We start from the raw sequence: 23001 nt of genomic DNA on the forward strand, positions 1-23001 counted from the left end.
AATGACATGGGGGGAACACCTTCTCCCACCCCCCAAAACCTTGTGTGTGTATTGGCACTGGGGCTCGCTGTTAACCATAGCTGCTGTTTCTCCAAACAGGCTCTGAATTTGAGAGACTGGGATTTTCAGGTTAGGACATTCTGCACCTAAGTGGAACCCTGTTCTCTCCTCCACTAATCCAGCCAGTCCCCCTGCCCTCAGGCCGGCTTGGAGCCAGTGCCCCCTAGAGGGGAAAGGCTTTTTAATCCCTGACTCACCAGTAGCTGTGAAACAGCCCAGCCTTGTGTATCATCCTGGCTCCAACTGATGACTGTGCTGGTCATAGGGCTTCAGCTCAAAGTCAAATTGAACTGCTCTTCCCCCCCCCCAGTCTAAGCAACATCAGACCCCCTGGTGCCTAGCGAGTATAAGCCAGAGCTAACAGGCCTGCTCTCTTGTCTGGTGGTTCATTTTCCCCCTTCATCTGATTTGCCTGGCAAGAAAACTGCCATGGGATGTTTTAAAACCCCACTTTTCCCAGCATTGCCATGGCTTCACATTTGCTGTTTTCTTGTTAAAGTCCCTGCTCCTGGAGTCAAGACATTGTGAGAGACTCTCATGTGAGCCCAGCATACACTCCGATTTTAGCCTTTGTAAAGCTGAGTTATTAGTGTGACTGGCTTTTTAAATGGCTAAAGTCATCCCTGTACAAGTCCCAGGCTGGAGGCGGTTAAAAGTTTAATGGTGGCTCACCCCCATATATTTATCTCCTTCCCATACAGGGATAGCAGGACACCAGCTCACATGCAGCACTTGTCATTAGATCTGCTGCAGCACAGGGCGTGGGCTGCCTGCTGGGATCAGCCAGGCATGTCTCACCTCATCAATCCCTGCCTCACAGAGGCCTCGAGGCCCCTCCATCTTTCCTGTTCTCTGCCTGGGGCTCAACAATTGAGTTGAAACATAGCCCCAGGAGACTAAAGTAACTGCACTCAGCACAAGGGGATTTGGGTGGAATTTAATGGCCTGCATTTATAAAGGAGGCCAGACTGGATGATCTAATGGTTCTGTCTGGCTTAGACTCTATGAAACTAACTCAAAGCACTTTACAAGGCATTCAGTATCACCAGCTACCTTTTTCAGGAGGGAAACCGAGGTATGGCGCTCTGAAGTGACTTGCCCAAGGTCACCGGGAATAAACTCCAGATCCCTGTCCAGTGCTCTATCCAGTTTCTGTATAAACAAGGTCTTGATTAAAGTAACACACTTGTATTGCACCAAACTTGGTGTTTGAAACAAACAAAGACAGTTTAAGTGAAACCAAAGCAATATGTATGCATTGAGTGGATTTTAATATTTCCAGCCCTCGTGGTTGTACAGAGAAACTTTGGAAACAACTAAAAACCCAGATGGTAGATTTGGGGGGGAAAGTGTTGTGTGTTTCAAGACCAAACAACAAAACAACAATTTGTTTAAGCCAATGTCGTGCTGGTTTTTCAGCTGGCTCATAATTTTGGAACACCTAGGGGCGATGAGACTGCTTTCCAGTAGCTTGATCCAATCCAAAATATTCGCTGTGTCCCTGGGAATTGTTTAGTCATGACATGCCAAGATCATTGGAGTGGTGGGGTCACATACACACTTGGGACTGATGTCAGGTCTTAGATTTCCAAGACCAGAAGGGACCGTTGTGTTCATCATGTCTGACTTCTGGCATAGCACAGGTCTCCCCTCAGTTAACTCCTGTTTGCCTGACAGATCTGCTCCAGTCTTGATTTTAAAAAGTGTTAGTGATGGAGAATCAACTCCAGCCCTTGATAAATTCTTCCTTTGATCTTATTTCTACAGCTTCAATGTCTTGCCACTGGATTATGTTAGACTTTCACTGGATAGATTGAAGAGCCAATCTTCTGTTCCCTAAGTAGGTACTTGGAGACTGTGACTGCGTGATGTACAATCAAGATTGGAAATGGGGCTGATGGAAAATTTTCCATTGAAAATATGTCCGTGAAAAGCTGGGGTTTCAATTTAAACTTTTTTTTCCCCAAAAACCCACCTGCTTACCATGGGAAATGTCCACACATTTTTTGTATTGGTTTGGGGTTCTTTTTGTCAAAGATAACATTTTTCAATGTGGAGAGTCTGCTGCATTGCCTCATGGGAGTTTTAGTTCAGTTTTAGTTCAGCCCCATGTCTGTTTTTCTTCCACAGGTTCAGAGGGGTAGCTGAGTTAGTCTGTAGTCTTATTGTTGGATCTGGACTTTTAATGCTCCATTCATCTGAAGAAGTGGGTTGTACCCATGAAAGCTCATGATACCATCTACATGATTTGTTAGTCTTTAAGGTGCTGCTAGACTATTCATTGTTTTTTTAAGTTTTTCTTCTACAGACTGGTCATTCCCAGACAGACTACATTTCCCATGAAGCACCTTTCTAAGAGGGAGGGGACAGCAGTGCATCATGGGAGATGTAGTCCAACTAGGAAGCCTGGCCTATAGAGGAGAATGAGAGCATGGGGCAGCTGAAATGCAATTCCCATGAGACATGGCAGCAGCAAGCAGCAAAATGGTTTTTAGGACATGTTTTGGTTTTGGACAAAACCTTTCAGTATTTCAGTGTTTGCTGAAAAAAAATCAAAATAACCTATTCATTTTCATCAAAATTTTGCATGGCAAAATCTTCCATTTCCCACCCAGCTCGGTATCTGGTGTTCCCATTCCTGCGGTGACAATGGTGGTGGAGACTTTGAAGGGATGAGACTGAACCTAGTAGAGCTTAGTCATTGTATGTTGAATTAATGGAGACTCCAGCCCTGCAATCAGCTCTTCGCGGGTTGAACCATGAAGTAAAGAGGGCTCTTTGGACAGAGATGCTTGAACAATTTGTATGGTGAGTGTGCGGAGGCCTTAAACCAGACTAAGCCCTGTATCTAATGGAAACCACTTCAAGCCAGGGAGTGCAGCAGCACCCCAGTACTCCTAGTTCCAGCACCTACAGCTCTGGAACTATGGCCTCAGACCAAGACCCTCCTTTGCAAAAGGTGATTTTTTGCTCAAACTGACTGCAGCCCGGAGCTGAGAGCACAGACATTTCAGGAGAGAGGCTGAAACGTTTGCCACTGAACTGGATTTAAGTTTGCAATCTCTGCACTTTTCCTGGGCTGCGTTGCACTGGAGACATGACCATTAGTGGTCCTTGCTGGCCTTGCAGTCTATTAATTAGTTTTGGTTTTGGTTGCTGCTGCTGCTGCTGTATAAGGGCCTGCTCTTGCAAACAACTCAAGAGTGGGAGTAAATTATGTCTGAGAGTGCCTGGCATTTCTGACCAAGACTGGGGAGCCTGCCCCTCCTTGGACCAGGTGTTGCACAGAGACATAGGGATAGACAGTCCCTTCAAGAGCTTCGAGTCTGAACAGGTGAAAGGCAGGAGAGGAAAGACACAGAATGGTGACTTGAACTGATTTGCTCAGTGACAGAGCCAGAACCCCTGACATCCAGCCCGCCCTGCTCTAACCTATTAGACTCTGCTTCTTGCCCAGAGCTGGGGAAACTTGTCCTGCCTCCTCCTGATGGCCCATAAAGCCAGTCTGGTATTTCCAGGCACCAGAGGACAAAGCAGAAACACTTCACCAAACCTGGTGCCGACTTCTTGCAGCAGAACAAATGGCATGTTTAGGGTTAAACCTCTGGACAGTGAGTTAAGTTTCCACTGGAAAAATAGCACCATAGGCCACTGTCCACGCGGCAAGCCTGTGGACCCAGCTCCCTGTCCTGTTGTAGGCAGTACCATTTCCATAGGAAATATTCTACCATTTCATAGCGTGTGCTTCTTTAAAGGTGACTTGAAAAGAAGTGTGAGTGAGGGAGGAAGTAATGGGGGTGTTAATAAAATGAGGCATCTGCTCTTTTCTTCTTCTTCATGGCCTGTAAGTCTGGTTTGATTATCTTGCTCTCTAAAAGGTATTTCCTAGTTTATTAGGAGCATTACAGTAGTACTTAGATGGTGGGCTCTGTACTAGGGATGTGAACTAGTCGACTATCAGAAAGAGGCAGCAAGGGGTAGGGGAAAGAGGAGGGGGCGCTTAAAAGCAGCAAAGCAGAGCCCCAGCTGGCTCTGGGCTGCATGCAGCATTTCAAGGCAGCAGCACTGCATGGAGCTTGGGGTCAGCTGAGAACTCTGAGTCCCCGGCTGACCCCAGGCTCCATGCAGTGCTGCCACTTTGAAAAGCCGCAGGAAGCACAGGGCCAGTAGGGACTACTTGAGTCCCCCACTGGCCCCATGCTCCCTGTAGCACTTTAGCCTTTGAAGTGTAGCAACAGCCCTAGGACTGTTGCTACACTTCAAAGGCGGAAGCACCCTTATCAACTAATCCAATAGTCAATACAAATTACATCGACTATTCGATTAGCCAATTAATCTAAATTTAACATCTCTACTCTGTACAGGGTGAGAGATGGTTTCTGAGTCCAAAAAACTGAGTCTAAATAGACAAAGAATGGGTAAGGAAACTGGCGCACCGGGAGGATTTGGGATTTATTCAAGGTCAGAGGCAGAGCTGGGAATAGAGCCCAGAGGTCAGGGATCCAGGGTCTGTCTACTCTGCAGTGTCAGTCCATGACTGATAGAACTGGACTAGAGCCTAAGCAGCTACAGTGCTTTGTAACCACAGGTTAAGAATTGTTCAACCCTGGATCCCAACCTAGGGCTCCAGCCTCTACACTGCATTAGGCAGGCCCAAGTCCAACCACCCATGTCCTGGACTTCCTCGTGCCCTCCCAAAATGTGGCTGCTCTCACCCTTTGGTTGTGGGGTAGTGTGGGAAAGCTTGCCTGTCCAGAGGACAAAGAAAGTTGACCCATAGGATTATGGGAGACTGTTAGCAGAACCCCAGAGCTTGAGTCCAGTGAGGCTGTGTCTACTCTGCAAAGCAATAGGGCTTGAATAGAGCTTTGGGGTCCCAACCTTGGGTTAGTGCAATGCGTGTGTAGACAGAATGGGGGTTAGGTCTGAGTTCAAACCTTGGAATTTTGGCTCAGTGTAGACACCATGTCCCACTCAGAGCTTGGGCTAGAACCCAAGAATCCTGAGTTCCAGCCTCCTCCACTGACCACTAGACACCATGCTCCTCCCAGAACTAGGAATAGGACTTAGAAGTCCTGACTTCCAGGCCAGTGTCCTACCCACTGGCTCGCCCTTCTGTTCACCTCAGCTGCCATGGAAGTTCAATTTTTCCCAGCCAAAGATGAGATGCTGCTGGCTCCGGGGTGGTGTACTACCCTGCATTAGAACATTTTTCTTCCTCCCTTTCCTGGTATCCCTGGTAAGCTGGAGGATAAGGTCTCTAGAAACAACATCTAGGTAATTCAGGGGCTGTTCTTCTCAGTCAGGCTGTCACTATCGCTTTCAGGGGGGTAGTTTTTTTTTTTTTTTTTTTTTAAACACCTAGAGTTCAAACAGTTGGGAGGAAAACTCAAAATTCAACTCCCCCTTTCTTTTGTCCTTTATTACAGGCAGAAGGGCAGTTCTTTGGGAAAAGGTTTCCACAACTGACCCCAAAGTGTGTTTCAGTAACTGTGATTCCATTAAAATGACCCGAAACTCACTCAACCCCCCCTTCTAAAGCAGCCTGGTTTTCACCCAATCATGGAAATCTGGCCCTTTTGGGGTGTGAACTAGCAGGACACCCTTCAAGTGCAGGCATCCCAGGACTGCTAGTGACAAATTTTGGCTGAGGATCCTGATGAGGGTGGTGGTAAAAGCAGTAACAGTAAGATAGGTGCTGAGAGATACACCCATAAAGATGAACCCAGAAGAAAAGAAAAGGGCGGGTCTCCAATTCCTCTCCCCCAGAAGCAGCTCTCAGAAGCCATGGCAGAGAATGGGCGCATGAAAGCAGTCCTGCTAGCACCCCCCTGGAGGTGGGCATGTTGGGGCATGATTCCAGGCCTGCAGGTACTGGGGAATGGAAATGGAATCCCACTCTCCCAGTACCAAGTTCGTGGGGTGCTGGGCCACTAGCCCCTCCATGTTCCTGTCCTCGGAGGCTACAGGGGGCACCCTCCTCCCCCAGTGTGGGAAGTCAGGCCCTCACTGGCAGCACAGCCGCTCCACCTCTTCCTCACAGCTGTAAAACTGTCGGAAGACCCCCTCGGCCGAGCCATTACACTCAAACCAGCGCCGCAAGGTCCCCAGGGCCTTCAGGGCATCAGCCTTCGTGGGCAGGCTGCCAAAAAGGTCCTCCCCCTCCCCCTCCTCTTCTTCTTCCTCCTCCTTGTAGGCCCCGGTTGGGGGCAGGGTTGGGGGATAGGCCAGCTCTGTCTCCATGTCAACGAAGCGCCGGAATTCTTCCAGGCTCATCCCCCTGGGGGGAGGGTGCCTGGAAGGCCCAAAGGATCCCTTCCCCTTGGAGCAGCCGGCTTCCCCAAAGCACCGTTCCACCAGGGAGGGCTGGACTTTGTCCCAAGCGGCTGCCACCATGTGGAGGGCATCCAGCACAGTGATGGAGGAGGCAATGGAGGCAGGAGAGGTGTCAGTCTCGCTGCCAATGGAGAACACCTTGCCCAGAAGCCTGCGCTTGTAGCGGGACTTGAAATCCCGGACAATGTCGGGATGGAGTGGGCAGGGCGAGGGGCTGTCATCATGGCGTGGCCGTGGGGGCAGGAAGACTAGGCGGATGTTGGCAGGCTCTGGATTGGGGCAGCGCCGCTCAGCGTCCAGCACAAGCGCCACACTGCGGTGCTGCCGGCCCATCTCCCGGTCAAAGTCCGTCAGCCACTCGGAAAAGAGCTCCGGTGTCAGCTGGCTGTTGGCGCTGCTGCGGTAAAGTACTGGCAAAGTTTCCGTGTTGACCCCAAAGAAACACCGCGGAGCCAGCCGCCTGCCCACCACCACGGGCTTCTGCTTCTCCGTGCCACTCCCATTCACGCACAGCACAACACACAGCTGCTCCCTGACTTCCTGCTCCCTACCTGGCATGGCCTTGTACAGCAGCACCACTTCTCCGCAGCCAAAGACGTTCTCTGGGGCAAAGTCCTTCAGTAGCTGGGGCAGGCTGAGGGAAGCTGGCACTGGCCCCTTGTCACACAGGGGCTCCAGGGGGTGGACAGCTCGTGTCGGGTGCCGCTGGCCGAAGCATACGTTGTTACGGCGCTTCCACCGCACCAGCCAGCCGATGCTAGGCACAAACTCCTGGCCCATGATGTCCGCGAGCTCCTTGGCCTTCTGGAGCAGCATGGGCCCTGTGACGTCCCACATCTTGGTGCGGGCAATATGGAACCAGCACAGCAGGGCCTCATCGATGCTGCTGTATTTGGACTCCCGCTTGCGCTTCCGCTCCCGGTTGGCAGTCCCGCTGCACCAGTCCGCCAGCAGCTTCTCCTTGTTCTTGCAGATGCGGGAGATCTGGGGCTGGGAGACTTGGAAGCGACGGGCCACCTCTGACTGCGACATCTTGGATTCGTCCAGCATCTCCAGCACCTGGATCTTCTCTGCCAGGGATAGAGCATGAAGTTTCTTCTTCCCGTTCAGTTCCATGATGGCCCTGGAGTAGGAAGTGAAGGGATGTGCCAGGTACTGGGGACTGGACTATCTAGAGGTGAAAGAAGAGACTGTCCCACCCAACCCGCCAAAACTAGGGATGTAAGTGATTTGCATATGCTTATTGGGTAGTTGAGTAGTGACTTGACCGAGTGTGAGCCAGGACAACTGATTCCTGACTTGACACCGGTTCCCCCCCCTTCCCAACCCGCGGTGACTCTGCCTTCTAAATGTATTAGGAGCCTGGCAGCACTTAATACATTTAAAAAGCAGAGGCACAATGGGGTTAGCGCCCAGGCCCGGGAGCTAGCTCCACTGCAGCTCTGCAGTTTCCCCTCTTATCCACTAATCGAGTTGTCGATGGAAATTCCATCGACTACTTGATTAGCTGATTAAACACAATTTAACATCCCTACCCCCAAATCCTGATCAGTCATGCATAAGGCACATTCCAGTGGGAAACTTAACACCACTGGGGTACAACCCAGTAGTTCTGACTCCCAGCCCTCTCCCCCTCATTGGGTTCCCATTCCTTCCCTGAGCTGAAAGAAGAGCCATGGAGTCTTGGCTCTCAGAATCATGATCAGCTCCTTGGCCACAACCACCGAAATGTAACGTAAATAAATCTGGCAGTTGTCTTTAGAATAAAAGGGGGAGATGTTTCTAGGAGACATCTCAGCTAGTTAAATGCCTAATTTGAAGGGAGCCCCAGGCTGAAAACTGCTACTAAATATAGTTCACTTTAAAATTCAGCTTGTTCACATTACAGATCAGGGGCAGGGATGCTCAGATTTCATGCAGCTCCTGGAGGAACAGGTGCCTCTGATCTCAGTCAAAGGGGGTGCGGAACCTCATTCTCAGCAAGGGGTTGTGTAGCACCTGGCACCAGAGATCAGTGGGTGGGCAGTGCCCTGCACAATGGGGCCATGATTTCATGTGGGGCCCTTCACGCTATCACCACAGAAATAACTAACAGGACAGGTTATTTTATTGTCATGCCAGCGGACACAGCCTGATTGTTGCCACCCTGGGGAAACGGGCATGTCAGGGGCAGACAACCAGAATTCATCACATCTTGACACTTTTAAATACAAGCAGCAGCAGCCCTGCTGGATAACACTAGCGGGGGCCCAGCTCAGCACCCTGAATCTAACAGCCACCAGTAGCAGCCGCTGCACAGGCAACGACCAGCCCCACAGCGGGGGCGGGGGGGGGAGTATTCCTGACCCCAATAGCTAGAGGTTGGCTTTACAACCCTGAGATCCGAAGTGTGCGGGGAGCCGACACCAGGCTTCATTTTAACAGCCCCCCCCCCCCGTACTTCGGGGAATAACCCCCCCGACACACACCCCCATATCCACACACACTCTGCCCGGGGGGCGCGGCTGATTATTGCCTAAGCGCTCGGGGGGGAAGCGGGGCGGGAGGCGGCGGCCCCTCAGGCCCCGCGCTCCTGTGGCAGCCCCGGGCGCGCTGCCTTCGCCGTACGTACCTAGCAGCGGTGCCGGCCCCGGGCTGCTCAGGGCCGCGCGGCTGAGGCCATTTCCGGCCGGCCGGGCGGGGGGTTTCCGGATCCTGGGCCCCGCCCGCTCGGAACCTTCCGCTTCCAGCCTGTGGCCGCGGCGGGGGCGGAGCCGAGGGCGGCGCGCGCGGGTCGCTGCCCAGCTCCCCTGCGCCCGCGCGCCCCGCTGCAGACAGGGGTGTGACTGGGACGGCGAAGGGGCGTTAGGGCCCCTCCCCCTCGGGCAGTGCCCGCTGCCGCGGCCAACAAGAGCGGGGCCTCCTGGCAGCGGTGTGGTCTCCGTTTGCAGGCACTGGGCAGGGGGGGCTGCCCAGAGGCCCGGCCTGAGCTTGGGAGCCATGTAATTGTGGGTGCATGTGGCTTTAGGAAGTGCGGGGCCGGGCAGCAATTTTGGTTGAGCAAAAAAAAAAAAAAAAACCCCATTAGCCTGACCCCTGTTAACCATGCCCCAACCCCCATTAGCCACACCCCCGTGTCGTTCGTCCCGTCCCCCCCTGTTAGCCAGGCCTCTGGAGGCGACATGCTCAGAGCAAGATGGACACATGACCAGAAGTAAAAGGTGTCATGTCACCCCTCTTGAAGGACTTTTCCCACCATCCTCCTACCAACGGGTTAGTTTGGCTCCCACCAAACCCCCCTCATGCAACTATCCTGTAATTGCATTAACCCAATGTGTGCGACATTAACTTGGGGGCGGAGAGGCTGGGGGAAGTGTTCCCTCTAAGGCTATGTCTACACTCGGGGCTTCTTGCACAAGTACAGCCATTCTTACACAAGAATGTGCAGAGCATCCACACTGCCCGCCTGCTCTTGTGCGAGGAAATTTACAATACGGCGTAAGAGAGGGCGCCTTTTCCGGAAGATCCCTTATTCTTACTTTCAAGGATTTATTTTCCGCAAGATCCCGTCTAGACTGGCACTTTTCTCCGGCAAAACCCCGAGTCGGAAAAAAGCGGCAGCCATGTTCATGCAAATGCCGTGGGGGATATTTAAATCCCCCTCGGCATTTGCAATTCTGAAGTGTGTCATTAGCATCCCTTTTCCGGAAAAGAGTGCCAATGCAGACACAGCCCTACTGGCAAAAAGCTCTCGTATAGATGCAGTTATACTGGGATAGAAGTCCCTTTCTTTTTTGCCTATTATAGCTTATTTTGTTCAGGGAACTGGTACAAGCTATACTAACAAAAGGACTCTTTGGCAGTATAAGTTACATCTCTAGGCTGGGAGTAGTGTCACACTGAAAGACAGAACTATTCAGCTTCACAAAGGGAGTTGGGAAGGGGTTGTGTGGTCTGTAAATATGGTACTTACACACCAGAGCAGCTCTAAGAGCTCTCATGTAGCAGAGAAGAGCAAGAGATCTGGCTGGGAGCAGAAATGAGAGAAATTCAGATGCAAATTTTTACCAACTAACCATTGGAACGTGACCGGGGGATGTGGTGGATGCTGTATGGCTTGGAGTCGGTAAATCAAGACCAAATGGCTCTTCTAAAGTGCACACACCGCTCCATTGCGGCTCGTGGGCCTGATGCAGGGATCAGTGGGTGACTTTTTTTCTTTATTTTCAAACAAACTAAGTTTTTGAGGATTTTCAACATTTTTGTTTTGGCTTTTAGATTAAATTTGTTTAAGACTGGGTGTGGTGATTTTGGTTTCGTTTTGTTTTTTCTACCAGAAAATTTGTGAGGTTTTTTTTGGGAGGGGGCGTGAGGGAGGAATAGTGTTTGGAAAAAGCGGGTTGGGAAAAAGTGATTTTTTTCAGTGGCTTTCAGAACATTTTACAGTTTTAAAGTAGCTCTTGGAAGAAAAAATATTTTAAAAATAGGTTTTGGCAGAAATATGTATATACTTTGACAAAAAATATTTGGGAGCTTCAGTATGTTTTTGGCAGAATGTTTTGTATGTTTTGGTGGTTTTCATAAAAAATGTTGGTGGTTTTGCCCCCTTTTTTGACATTTTTCCATTGTTTGCAGTGTTGTAGCCATATTGGTCTCAAATATTAGTGGGACAAGGTGGGGAAGGTAATAGCTTTTATTGGACCAACTTCTGTTGGTGAAAAAGACATGTTTTCAGCTTTGTGTAAGCTGTATTACCTTACTCACCTTGTCTCTCAAATTTTCCATTGACATTTTTGACCAAACAAAACTGTTTTTTTGTCTTCACCTAAACTTCATCGGGGGTGGAGGAAATCCATTTTCAATGAGCTCTGATGGTGTCTTTTCTCCTCACTGGGGTCTACTTGCAAAAAACACTTAGCCCCTCCGGCTGTCATGTAGTGGGGGAAACTTGGGCTGGGGCCTGGGACATTGGAAGAGGAGTGTAACGTTAGAGTAGCAATGGGGTTGCTCTTGTTCTATTCTATATAAATTCATCACTGTGATATCTGGGTACTTTCCAGTCATTCATTGAGCAGCATGACTACATATCTGTCATGTAGGGTTTCTCCTTCTTGTTACACCTTGGTTCGGTGATGTGGTAGAAGCCTCAAGGGTTAAAGCCGATTACCTAGTGAAAACTACTGGATGATGGTGTAAAACAAATGATCTTTATTAAGTGGAATGATTCTTTTATCAAAACCAACAATTAGAAAATGGTCTTTTTAACTAACAATTGCCTAATGCTTTTACAGGGTAGAAAACTTGAACACAACTATACCTAACTGATTACAATTCCTAGATTACAATTTACTCATATTAAATCACTGACTCTAATTTGCTTAACAAAAATACAAAAACAAAGACAATATAATGATAATAAAAACTCTGTCTAAAGCCGGCCTCTCTATGGTTATTTTAGGGCAGCAGGTGAAGTTAGTCATAAATCTACTTTTACAACTTAACAACTCCTGGACTTCTATTTCTAACACTTATACTTAACTTAAATACAGCACTACTATACAACACAAAATTATACGATTTACACAGTGTGGTTAACAGAACTTAGATACACTTTACAGAAATACACAGTGAAATTAACACAATATAACTATTAATTAAACCAATAACTAATACATTTAAGCAATACTTACAAATCCAGCAACGATAATAACACAAAGACACACTAGAACTCGGAGCATGCTCAGGACTCGTGCACCCCTATATTTGACTCGAAGGGTGGGGAGGCAGCCTCAGGGTGATCAGTCCTTTAGCCGGGCAAAAATAAAGACACGTGCCCTCAATACACGGAACCTCTGTCGAACAAAGGGATTGAGGGTCTTTTATAACATAACCTGATATCTGGTACCTTATTAGGGTTAGTTCCCTGGCCGGGTCTGATAGGCTGGTAATGAGGTAATGTGAAATACTGCCCTATAGGATTTTTCATGATGCCCACCTGATGGCCCTGTGGACAGTGCTGGGTGTGGGCATGGTTAGTGTGCATGGCAGTTGCGTCTTATCTCCCTATGCCTACCTCCCTGTTCTATGATGCCTACAAGGCCAAATTCCGTTTTACAGAAAGCTGCATTGTGCTTCCCGTGCTTCTCTGAGTATCTCACAGTCTGGGTTTTCTGTGAGAGGCCTTGTGTGGCAGGATGGGCTATATGTGAAGGCCATGGACAGAAAAAGCCTGCTTTACAACACTTCTCTCCTCTCCCCAGGAGCAGAGACACATGCCATGGAGTGTCTTGTTTTGGTAGGGTTTTTTAATACAACTGTTGCTCTGTATTAAATTAATGGAGATTGCCTATCTCCTAGAACTGGAAGGGACCTTGAGAGGTCATCAAGTCTAGTCCCCTGCCTTCACAGCAGTACCAAGTACCATCCCTGACAAATTTTTGCCCCACATGGCCTCCACAAGGATTGAATTCACAACCCTGGGTTTAGCAGGCTAACGCGCAAGCCACTGAGCTATCCCTCCTTCCCCCCCCAACAGAAGGCAGGGTAGGGGATGCAATTTTTCCTTGGGCTGCATCTAGACTGGCAAGATTTTCCGCAAAAGCAGTGCTTTTGCGCAAAAACTTGCCAGCTGTCTACACTGGCCACTTGATTTTGCACAAAAGCACTGACGTTCTAATGTCTGAAATCAGTGCTTCTTGCGCAAATGCTTTGACGTTCCCGTTCGGGCAAAAGCCCCTTTCCAGAAATGTTTTTGCGCAAGAGGGCCCCAATGGCGACAATGGCGATCGGGGCTTTCTTGCGCAAAACCGCATCTAGATTGGCACGGATGCTTTTCCACAAAAAGTGCTTTTGCGGAAAAGCATCTGTGCCAATCTAGATGCTCTTTTTGGCAAATGCTTTTAATGGAAAAGCATTTGCAGAAAATCATGCCAGTCTAGACGTAGCCTTGGAGCAGCAAGCAGTGAGGTTTGGGAGGGACTTAGCTCTTTGGGGAGCTCATTTTGCAACCCCCCACAAAGATCTGTCTCCCCACACAGATGCGCTTTACCCTTTCTGTGGAGAGTGACATAGGAGCAGAGGTGGGTCTGCATCATGGAATTATAACATCTACACAAGCGATTTCATCACTGGACCCAACCACATCAGAGGCTCATTTAACTGCACATCCTTTAATGTGATCTATGCCAGCAATGCCCCTCTGCCATGTATATTGGCCAGACTGGATGGTCTCTATGGGAAAGAATTAATGGACACAATTCAGATATCTACAAAGGCAACACACAGAAACCTGTTGGAGAACATTTTAACCTGCCTGGGCACTCATTAATGGATCTCAAAGTCACTGTGTTGTTTCAGGTAGGGATGTAATAATGTAGTCAATTAACTGATAAGCAAAGCTTATAGGTTAATGGTACAAACAATATGCATTTCCCTCCCCTTCTTCCCCAGTACATTTTTTATCAGGCAAGCCAGCTCAGCCCTGGCTTGTGATGGGTCTGGGACGTACTTCTGCTACGGCTCTGCATTTAAAGTGTATTAGGAGTCGGGTGGGCAGGCAGCCCAGCTCAGTTCTGGCACGTGCTGGGTTTGGGAGCTCAGACCCCTTCCCATGACAGGGGCTGCTGCCACCCCCCGCTGCTGCCTCTTTATCAGAGGCAGCAGCACAGGGTGACAGGCAGCTGGTCAGTGAAGGGACCTGGTTTTTCAATTGGCTTCCCTCACAGACCGGCTCCTGACTGGCACCGCAAGGCAGAGGCATCACCACAGAGTGGCAAAGGGCTCCATCTGAGGCTGCTGGTAGGCCTGGCCCTCACCTGCCATCCACCCCAGGAGGAAGGCCTTCCCCTACCCCTCAATAATGTTATGCAGCACACAGCATGCTGCGATGACCTCCGGGACGTGTTGTACTTCCGTGTCCAGGTGGGTCAGGAGGCACCTGAAGTGAACCGTCAGATGCCCAAAGGTGCACTCCACGGGGCTGCAGGGCCCAGTCCAGGTAGGTGTTAAAGGCAGCCTGGCCGCATCAGCCAAGCCATCAGGGGGTAGGCTGCATCCCCCATGATGCAGACCAGCATCCTGACGGCCCCGATGGTGAAGTGCCACTGGGGGATGTAGGTGCCCACCTCCAGCCTGTGGCACAGGCTTGAGTGCGGGCGTCGTGGGCCCAGCTGGACCACCCCACGTAAATGTCCTGGAACTGTCCCTGGTGGTCCATGTGTGCCTGTAGCACCACCAAGCAATAGCCCTTCCGGTTGATGAACTGGGCCGCTCAGTGCTCCGGTGCCTGGATGAGGATGTGGGTCCTGTCCACAGCTCTCCCGCAGTTTGGGAACCCCAGGGTGGCAAAGCCAGTCCAGGTCATGGGGCCGGATGACCCTGTGGAGCAGCACATCGTTGATGGTGTGGATGACCTGCAGAGGGGCACAGGGGATGCACGGAATGAGACACAGTGGGTACATGGGCCCATGGGGTATGCTCACCCTCCCTTTGATGGCCCCTCCCCCCATGCAAGCCAGGGCCCTCTGCTCCTGGGGGTTCCCCCTACACCAGCGGGGCTGTGTGCAGGAGGGACAGCGTGACCCCCTGGGTGCAGGGCTTCCCCCTGCCCCTATAGCCTCCCTGCCCCCAGTCTGGCCCCTTCCCTCCGCCAGGGCAAGCCCACAGTCCACGGAGGGTCTTACCTGCTGGACAGCTGCGCCGATAGTGGACCTGCCCACCCTGAACTGGTTTCCCATGGAGCGGTAGCTGTCTGGGGTGGCCAGTTTCCAGAGTGTGATCGCGACCCTCTTTTCCACGGGGATGGCGGGGCGCAGGTGGGTGTCCTGCCTCCGGAGCACAGGGGCGACCCAGTGCAGAGCTCGTGAAATGTCCCCCTGTGCATCCAGAAGTTCTGCACCCAGTGCTGGTCGCCCCATTGTCCCAGCACCAGGCGCTCCCACCAGTCCCCACTGGTGTTGTGGCTCCACAGGCGCCTGTCGGTGGTGGGGTGGGGGTGCAGCTGTAGCATGCATCTGGTCCAGCATGTGCTGCCGGTCTCCAGTTCCTGCTGAAGTCCCTGCTGGAGTCCCTGTGTGGGTCCCTGCTGAAGGACCTCCACAGCCTCAGTGATGGCCGTGAGGGGACATTGCTGGGTGGGGTCCTCCTACGGCTCCATGGCTGTAACGAGGGCAGCGACGGCGCCCGGGGCACTTGCCAAGGGCTGAAGTGTAGGGCACGGCTGTGGCTCTCGATGCCTCACAGAGGTGCCTCAGCATGCAGCCGCAGGGAAATGGCCGTCCAAGGGTCCCTTTAAACGCAGTTAGACACTAAAAGCCAAAAGAGCTCAGGCCTCCTCCAGCCCCCCCACTCTAACACAATGCCCTCCCCCTCCCCAAGAACCAGGCACCCCCACACTCCTCCCATTCTAACCCAATGCCTGGGTCTGACTGGAGCTGCCATCTCCACAGCCTCGCACTTCTCCCTCCAGATGCTGGGGCACGTGCACAAAGCGGGCATGCGGCTCCGAACAAGCCGTAACCCTGAGAGCTGCATTTCTGAGAGAAGAGCCACACGCGGCTCAAGAGCCACAGGTTGGCCACCCCCGGTATAAAGTATCAAGCGTGTGTTTTTGATAGATGTTATAGCTCCAGAACTGGCACCTGAAGGGCTTGTGTACACTGGCAAGTTACTGCACAGAAACTGTCTTGCTCAGGAGTGTGAAAAATCACCCCTCTCAATGCCTGGAGTGCAGCAAGTCTCAAAGCAGGAACTTGCCAGTGTAGACAGGTTTCCAGAGCTGAGGGCTACGCCCCTTGCGGAGGTGGGTTTCCTAGAGCATTGGCAGAGCTCTCCCCCAGCACTGGGGTCACAACCACAATGTTTTCTTAAAAGTGCTGCCTAAATGCTGCAAGTGTAGACAAAGCCCAAGGCTTGGGATTGCAAATATCTTGCTGCTATCGTCTCCCGATCGTTCTACATTTACATATAAACTTTAAATGTGGCTTTAATATAAGGCTCTTATATTTTCTTTCCTTATAGAACTAGAAGATTTACTCAGCGTTGCCTGGGTCCTTTAGGTCAGGGGGCTGGCGGTGTACGTGTGGGGGGGGGAGGAGAGGGCACGGTGTAGGATTCAGGGCAGAGGATTGGGAGGGGGAGTGGGACTCAGGACGGGGAGTGAGTGAACGCTGGCTTTTTCCCTCAGGTGGTGGGGACCATGCACCCTGCTCACTGGCTTGTAGCTGCAGTGGGGAGGTAGGGTTGCCAGGTGTCCGGTATTGCACCAGACAGTCTGGTATTTGTGGCTTCTGTCCAGTTTAAAAAAAAACCCAGAAAATACCGGACATGTAAAATGTCCAGTATTTTCTGTTTTTCTTGGACATTCTTCCCCCCCTGCGCCGGGTGGGGGCAGTGTGGGGATTAAAGGGGCCATAACTTTTCTCAACTTTTTTTGCTCCATCAGTTTTTTTTTGTTTTTTTTCCCCACCATGCTCGGTATTTTTTGTGACTCCATCTGGCAACCCTATGGAAAGGGCTGTGCATCCCGCCCTCTACCTTCTTCCAGGGCGAGCCAAGGGCCATGCACCCCACCTACCAACTTGTCCCTGCAGTGGGGAGGAGGGACTGCTCGCCCTGCCCACCTGCATATCCCTGGAGGGCTGGGTCAGGGTGGGGAAAGCCTGGAGTGGATGGGGAGCTGTACAGGTTGGTCCTGGCAGAGCTTCCTGGAACAGGGCCTGAGGATGAAGCGGGGCTGCTCTGGGCAGCTCTGCAATGCTGGGAGGGCAGACTGTGGCTCCTCTGCTGCGTGGAGGGGCCTTTTCTCTCCACCCTCATCTGGCAAGGACATTTTCTCTCCTCTCCTCCTCCCCTCACCCCATCCAGCAGGAGCCTTTTAATCCCTCCCCTTCTTCTGGTGCTGAAGCCAAGGGCCACATGGGGAGGAGTTTGGGGCGGGGGGAGCACTTACTCAGTCTGGTGGCTGGCAAGATGGCAAGCCGCAGCCCCTGCTGGCTACTTTCTTGGTGCAGCTGCCCCAGTGGTGGTTGTCACTCTGGATCTAGCTCTTCCTTCAATCAGACCCCTCCCTTTCCATGTTATGGAAAATGTCCCCTTCCAGGCACTTCCTGTTTTCCTGGCACAACCAAACCCTGACCTTGCTTTAAGTTATGAGAAAAAGAAGCTTCCAGGGGTGGCAGGTTTGTATAATTTTTGGTGGTGCCCCATTAACCATGCCCCCTGCCCCCTGTTAATCAGGGCTCTGGAGGTAACACGCTCTGGGCAAGATGGACACATGACCAGAAGTAAAAGGTGTCATATCACCCCTCTCAAAGGACTTTTCCCACCATCCTCCTACCAACAGGAATTAGTTTGGCCCCCACCAAACCCCCCCTCATGCAACTATCCTGCAATTGCATTAACCTAATGTGTGTGACATTAACTCGGAAGCAGAGAGGCTGGGGGAAGTGTTCCCTCTAAGGCTATGTCTACACTCGTGGCTTCTTGTGCAAGTACAGCTGTTCTTGCACAAGAACCCGCAGAGCATCCACACTGCCCGCCTGCTCTTGTGCAAGGAAATTTACAGTATGTCATGGTAAGAGAAGGCGTCTTGCGCATGAGCTACGCTCTTTTCTAACAGGTGTAAGCTCTCTTGCGCAAAAGGGCAGTGTGGATGCTAAAATGGCCATTGGAGCTTTCTTGCGCAAGAGAGCGTCCACATTGCCGTGGATGCTCTTGCACAAAAGCACAGCTCGCACATGGCAGTGGGGACGTGTTCTTGCACAAGACTTCTTGCACAAGAACCCTTGCGCAAGATGTTCTTGCACAAGAAGCCGCCAGTGTAGACCTAGCCTAAGAGTTTCCTCCCATGAGCAGAATGAATTTTGTGTTGTGCACCAGTACTGAGTTCATGTGGCTTGTTTGGATGTGCCACTGTGGCACCCAAGTTATTAAGAAATATTTTATAAAACTTTACCTTTTCTCTCTGCTGCCATGTCTCCTCCCCTTGCTCCATCAGCTCCCCTGGTGCCTGCTGCCCCCCAACTCCTCACCCTCCTCTGCTGTCCTGACTCCTGCCCTTCTCACTGCCCTCAGCCCTCCTGAGACCTGCCCCCTTCCACCAGCCCTTCTCTCCCCCCTGTGCCCACTCCTACAGTAGCCCCACTCTGATCATGTGAGCTACCCCTCCTCATCCCCTCTCCTAACACCTCCCTCTACACACCTGCCCTGCCTCGCTCCTCTGGTGCTGGTCCCTCCCCTGCAGGTGTCTGCCCTTATGCTTCACCCCAGAATCCCCTGGCACCTGCACCTTCCCTTAGCCCTGCATCCTCCTGGTGCCTCCCCCTTGCCTTACTGCCCCTCCCTCTTTTTTCCTTATTCCCACCCCCTCACCACTCTCTGCCCCCATTCCTCTCATGCCCCTGTGCCCTCACACATGACTTGCTCCATCCCCCCACCTTTCTCATGCCCACCCCTTCTTTCAAGCCTTCTCCCAGCACCTCCCCTCCCCCTCTTAGCCACCAATGCCCCTACCCTCTCCTCTCCCACATCACCCTGTCCCCCCCCTCCCACTGACACCTCCCCTCCTGCCCTTTTCCTCATTGTCTCCACTTGGCCCCCTGGCATTTCTCTCTCCTCCACCCTGTGCCTTGGTGCCTTCCCCTTTCTTCCCTCTCCCCCTCCGCACAAGCCCCTTCCTCTCCCACTCCTTCCCCCTAGTTTTCCTCTCCCACTCCTTCCCCTCCCCTACCTTCTGCCTTCCACTTTGCGGGGCCGGGGTCTGAGCTCAGGCTCCAGAATTCCCCGGACTCTGAACCTGGAGCTAGGCCGCGTGGCGCAACACCGCGCCGAGCAGTTTTAAAGTCCTGGGCTGTGACGACATGTCACGCCCGGGTGTCTCCCCGCTCACCTGTAAATGTCTCGCATGGCAGCAGTAGCCAGCAAGGGGGAGCCCGCCTGAAAGCTGCACACAGCAGGGATGGTCTGGGGCTGGGGCCAGGGGGGATGCTCTGGGGCTTGGGTGGGAGGACCTGCGGGGGGACTGGCGGGGAGTGGGGGGCCCACTCCAGGTAGTGGAGCAGGGCCCCTGGCTCTGAATATTGTTGGAGCACGGGCACCATGAGCCCATATAACTCACCGCCCATGGAAGCTTCATACCAAATTTGGTGGTCCTAGCTCTTCCCATTTAGGAGGATTTCTTGAACAAATGGACTCTGACAGATGCACATTTCTAAAATAGATATATTAGATACAGTACTCCTGTCAGGTGATCCCTAAGTTATCTGTAAAAATCTTAAGAGTTTTCTGCTGCCTACATAGTCTGTGAAATCATAGTTAAAGTTTCCTCCCTTCCTGACCGCCCCCCCCCCAAGTCTGATATGGCACTATGGGTGAGCCAGGAGGGCCGTGGGCTCCGGTAAGATGCAGCCTCCCCCATGTGACTGTGCAAAGTCCACCGTAAGCCACATGCCAAACATCAGGCACTTTACTTCTGTGCTGCTGCTCATTACCTTCAGAGGTGGGTGCCTGGCCAGCATTGGACAGAAACAGGCTGCCCTGCCAGCACTTAATTTGTGTCATGGCTGCGTTCTAGCCTTTGGCATTGCTTTCATACAAAGAAATTAAACTCTGGGAGAGGCAGTGGGGCCCAGTGGTGATGGCAGGGGACAGCCCAGGCAGTCCGAGGGGACCAGTAGTGATGTGGGGGTCCAAAATACAAGTTCACTCAAGTGCTATTTTCCCTAAGGCTGGCCCTGCCCAAACACAGAAAGCTTCATTCTCCTCTACTCTTCAGACACTCCAAAAGGATGGTGGGGCTTAATGAGCCAGCATCTTTCGCGATCCTGCTCCAGTGCCTCCATTCCAGAACCCCCCAGCTACCTTTGCAAACCTTTCTTGTCCTGCTAAGCCCAGGCTCTGAACAAATCTGCAGCACACACATGTGGACAATCACACTGGGGCCCCACCTGCGAGCTACATGCAGGGATAGATCCTCACAAAGCCAGTGCTACCCCGTTCTGTGTACCCACCCTGCAGCCTTACCCCTGTGGGAGCAGGAGGTGCAACCCAGCTAGGCACTGAATCTCTATGAGAGCACTTAGGTTTATAGACATGCACAGAAAAGGAATGAAAGAAACCCTGTCAATCTACCACTAGAGGGAAGCAGACTCCTACTTAAAAGCTCCTATGTAAAACTCCGGTCATCTGAGGAAGGGGGCTGTGCCCATGAAAGCTCATGATACCATCTACAGGTTTTGTTAGTCTTTAAAGTGCTACCAGACCATTTGTTGTTTAAGTTTATCCTGTACAGATTAACTCGGCTACCATCTAAAGCTACTTAAAAGCAGTTATTGTTACTGAGGGTAGGGTCTGAAAGTCCCTACTCTGATCAGATACCTTCTACATGTTTTGTTAGTTGTTAAGGTGTGTCTAGACAATTTGTTGTTTTCTCAGATCAGAGTTCCCATTATGCTAGTCTGGGATAATCTTGACTGAGAGCAGAGTAGGGACCCTCTTGTGCCAGGCATGGCACAGACCTTAACTGAGTCTGGGGCCCAATCAGCCACATGCTATGCAGACCCCCAGTGAGAGCAGGGCCAGCCAGGTCACCCTGGGTGCTATTCAGACCGTGACTGAAGTTGTGTCCTGTGTCATGCCATGTGCAGCACAAATCCTGATCCAGATCAGGGCCCTGTTTAGCTGTGTGCTCTACAGCCACAGTGAGAGACAGCCCCTGTCCCTGACTGCTTAATAAACAATGAGTGGGAGGGCAAAAGGAGGCAGTGAGAGGGAAAGAGACTTACCTAGTGGCAAAGCTGGGAACAGAACCCAGATATCCTGGCTCACAACCCAGTGTCCCATCCACTTCTCATGTTAATAACATTGTTTACTTAGTACATATCTGTATTGCTGTAGCACTGGTATCTTTCCTGTTGCTAGGAGCTGTACAATGCACGGACCTGCCCCAAAGAGTTTCCAGCCCGATGTCGAATTGAATAAGCCATTAGTCGAATTGAAGAGAAGGGAGTAAAGATGAGGGAGGGCCTGTGGACCCTGGACACATGCATGCTCTTTGAGATTGTGTGGAGAGGATGGGTAGCCCAGGCTGCTAGCCTACCATCTTGGGGAGCTCATATTCAAGTCCAAATTCTGCCCCTGTCTCCATGTGAGAGCTTGGACAACTCATTTGGTCTTCTAGTGCCTTGGTTGCCCCACCTGTTCAGTGGAGTAATTTTTTTGCCTTGCATCCAAAGCAATAAATGCATTCAGGATTAGAAGATGCTTAGATACTACAGAGATGGGGGCCCTGGCCCCTTACTTCAGCTTGCACCATCCCTCACCCACTAGCCTCAGCTCACCCACGTGCCTGCTTATAATTTTTGCCCTGTGAGCAAAAGCCTTCTTGCAGAGTGCCGTTTACTGCACCCCAGTGTGATGTAGCACTTGCTGCAGCCCTTTTCACAAGGCAGAACTAGCCAGTTTATTTGCTCCTTGCCCTGCTGCTCTCATTGGCTCTGTTAGGTTAAAAATTCAGTGCTGGGCATGGGGGATGCAGTTTAGTATCACAGCACCATAAACCTGCTCAAGACCAGATTAACCTTTAGACTGAGCCATAATCCCTCCCCGCTGTTATGACAGGCATGCCTTTGACCCCAGCTAGTTTTCACTATTGCATGTGTGCTACTAACCCCCCACTAGCACAGTGGTTCCAGATGCACCTGCAGTGTTTTCACTAGTGGACATGTGCTGTTACATGATGTTGGTACTTGCACTATTGCCCTGAACTATTACTAGCCCATGGTACTTGTACTACTGCCCCTGAACTATTACCCATGCACCCGTTTCAAAGGTGCAACTAAGTTGGAATGCCCTGGTGAGGTGCATCAGTAAGAGATTGGCCAGCTGGGGGAAAGGCTCTAGATGTTCTGAGGGGGCCAGAGCACACCCAGGCTCCAGCCCCAGTGCTCAGAGTGCAATGGCTTTGTTGCCCCCCCCCCCCCCCCCCCGGATCTGGCAGCTGGGCAGTGTAGTGGCCCAAGCCCCAAACTTCCCCACCCCTTACTCTGAATCCCCCTCTCTACCACTCCTGCCCTGACTCCTGCACCACCACCCCACCCTCTGCCCTGACTCTTGCAGCCCCCAACACCTCCACACCCTCTCCTGCACTTAAATTTCTCCCAGGCACTGTCCTTAGGGTTGCCAGATGGTTGAAACAAAAATACCGAACACCCCCCCCCCCCAAAAAAAAAAACCTGGGAAAAAATTCTGTTGAAGGGGGAAAAAAGGGGGGAGACCAAAGTTGTTGAGCCAAAAAAAAGGGACTTCAAGGACTTTTTAACACTGAGTGCAGGGATAGGAAGAGGGGAGCGGTTGAGCACGAAGACCCGGGTTGCCAGGTGCCCGGGAGAAGAATGCAGAGAATAGCTGATCGCTCAGGTGTCCGGTATTCTCTGAATTTTTTTACGAGCGGAAAATACCGGACCCCTGGCAACCCTGAGTCCTGTGTGGCAGGCCCCGCCCCCCCGCAGGGGGGTTGTCATGGCTCCGTCCCTCCCTCCCTCCCGCGTGCGCACTGAGACCCCGCTGAGAAACCCCCAGATGCCACCAGGTGCGAGTTCCACCTCGCCAGAGCCTAGCCCCCGCTAACCG

General features: G+C 51.7%; 1 protein-coding gene and 1 long non-coding RNA gene across 2 annotated transcripts; both read right to left on the reverse strand.

Moving 5' to 3' along the window:
• Positions 1-1314: 1314 nt before the first annotated feature.
• On the reverse strand, positions 1315-9146 carry TIGD3 (tigger transposable element derived 3). The gene is made up of 2 exons (XM_075939189.2): positions 9008-9146; positions 1315-7519 (listed from the first exon to the last, which is right to left on the reverse strand). The coding sequence occupies exon 2, from the start codon at positions 7510-7512 to the stop codon at positions 6067-6069; it is 1446 nt and encodes a 481-aa protein (XP_075795304.1). The 5' UTR covers positions 7513-7519; positions 9008-9146; the 3' UTR covers positions 1315-6066.
• A 4532-nt stretch (positions 9147-13678) lies between these two features.
• Positions 13679-17598, reverse strand: LOC142830950 (uncharacterized). The gene is made up of 3 exons (XR_016350426.1): positions 17324-17598; positions 15057-15661; positions 13679-14786 (listed from the first exon to the last, which is right to left on the reverse strand). It is a non-coding gene; the product is annotated as an uncharacterized LOC142830950 (long non-coding RNA).
• Positions 17599-23001: the final 5403 nt, after the last annotated feature.

The sequence above is a fragment of the Pelodiscus sinensis genome, chromosome 11 (assembly GCF_052426305.1).
Source record: "Pelodiscus sinensis isolate ZL-2025 chromosome 11, ASM5242630v1, whole genome shotgun sequence".
Classification (NCBI taxonomy): Eukaryota; Metazoa; Chordata; order Testudines; family Trionychidae; genus Pelodiscus; species Pelodiscus sinensis.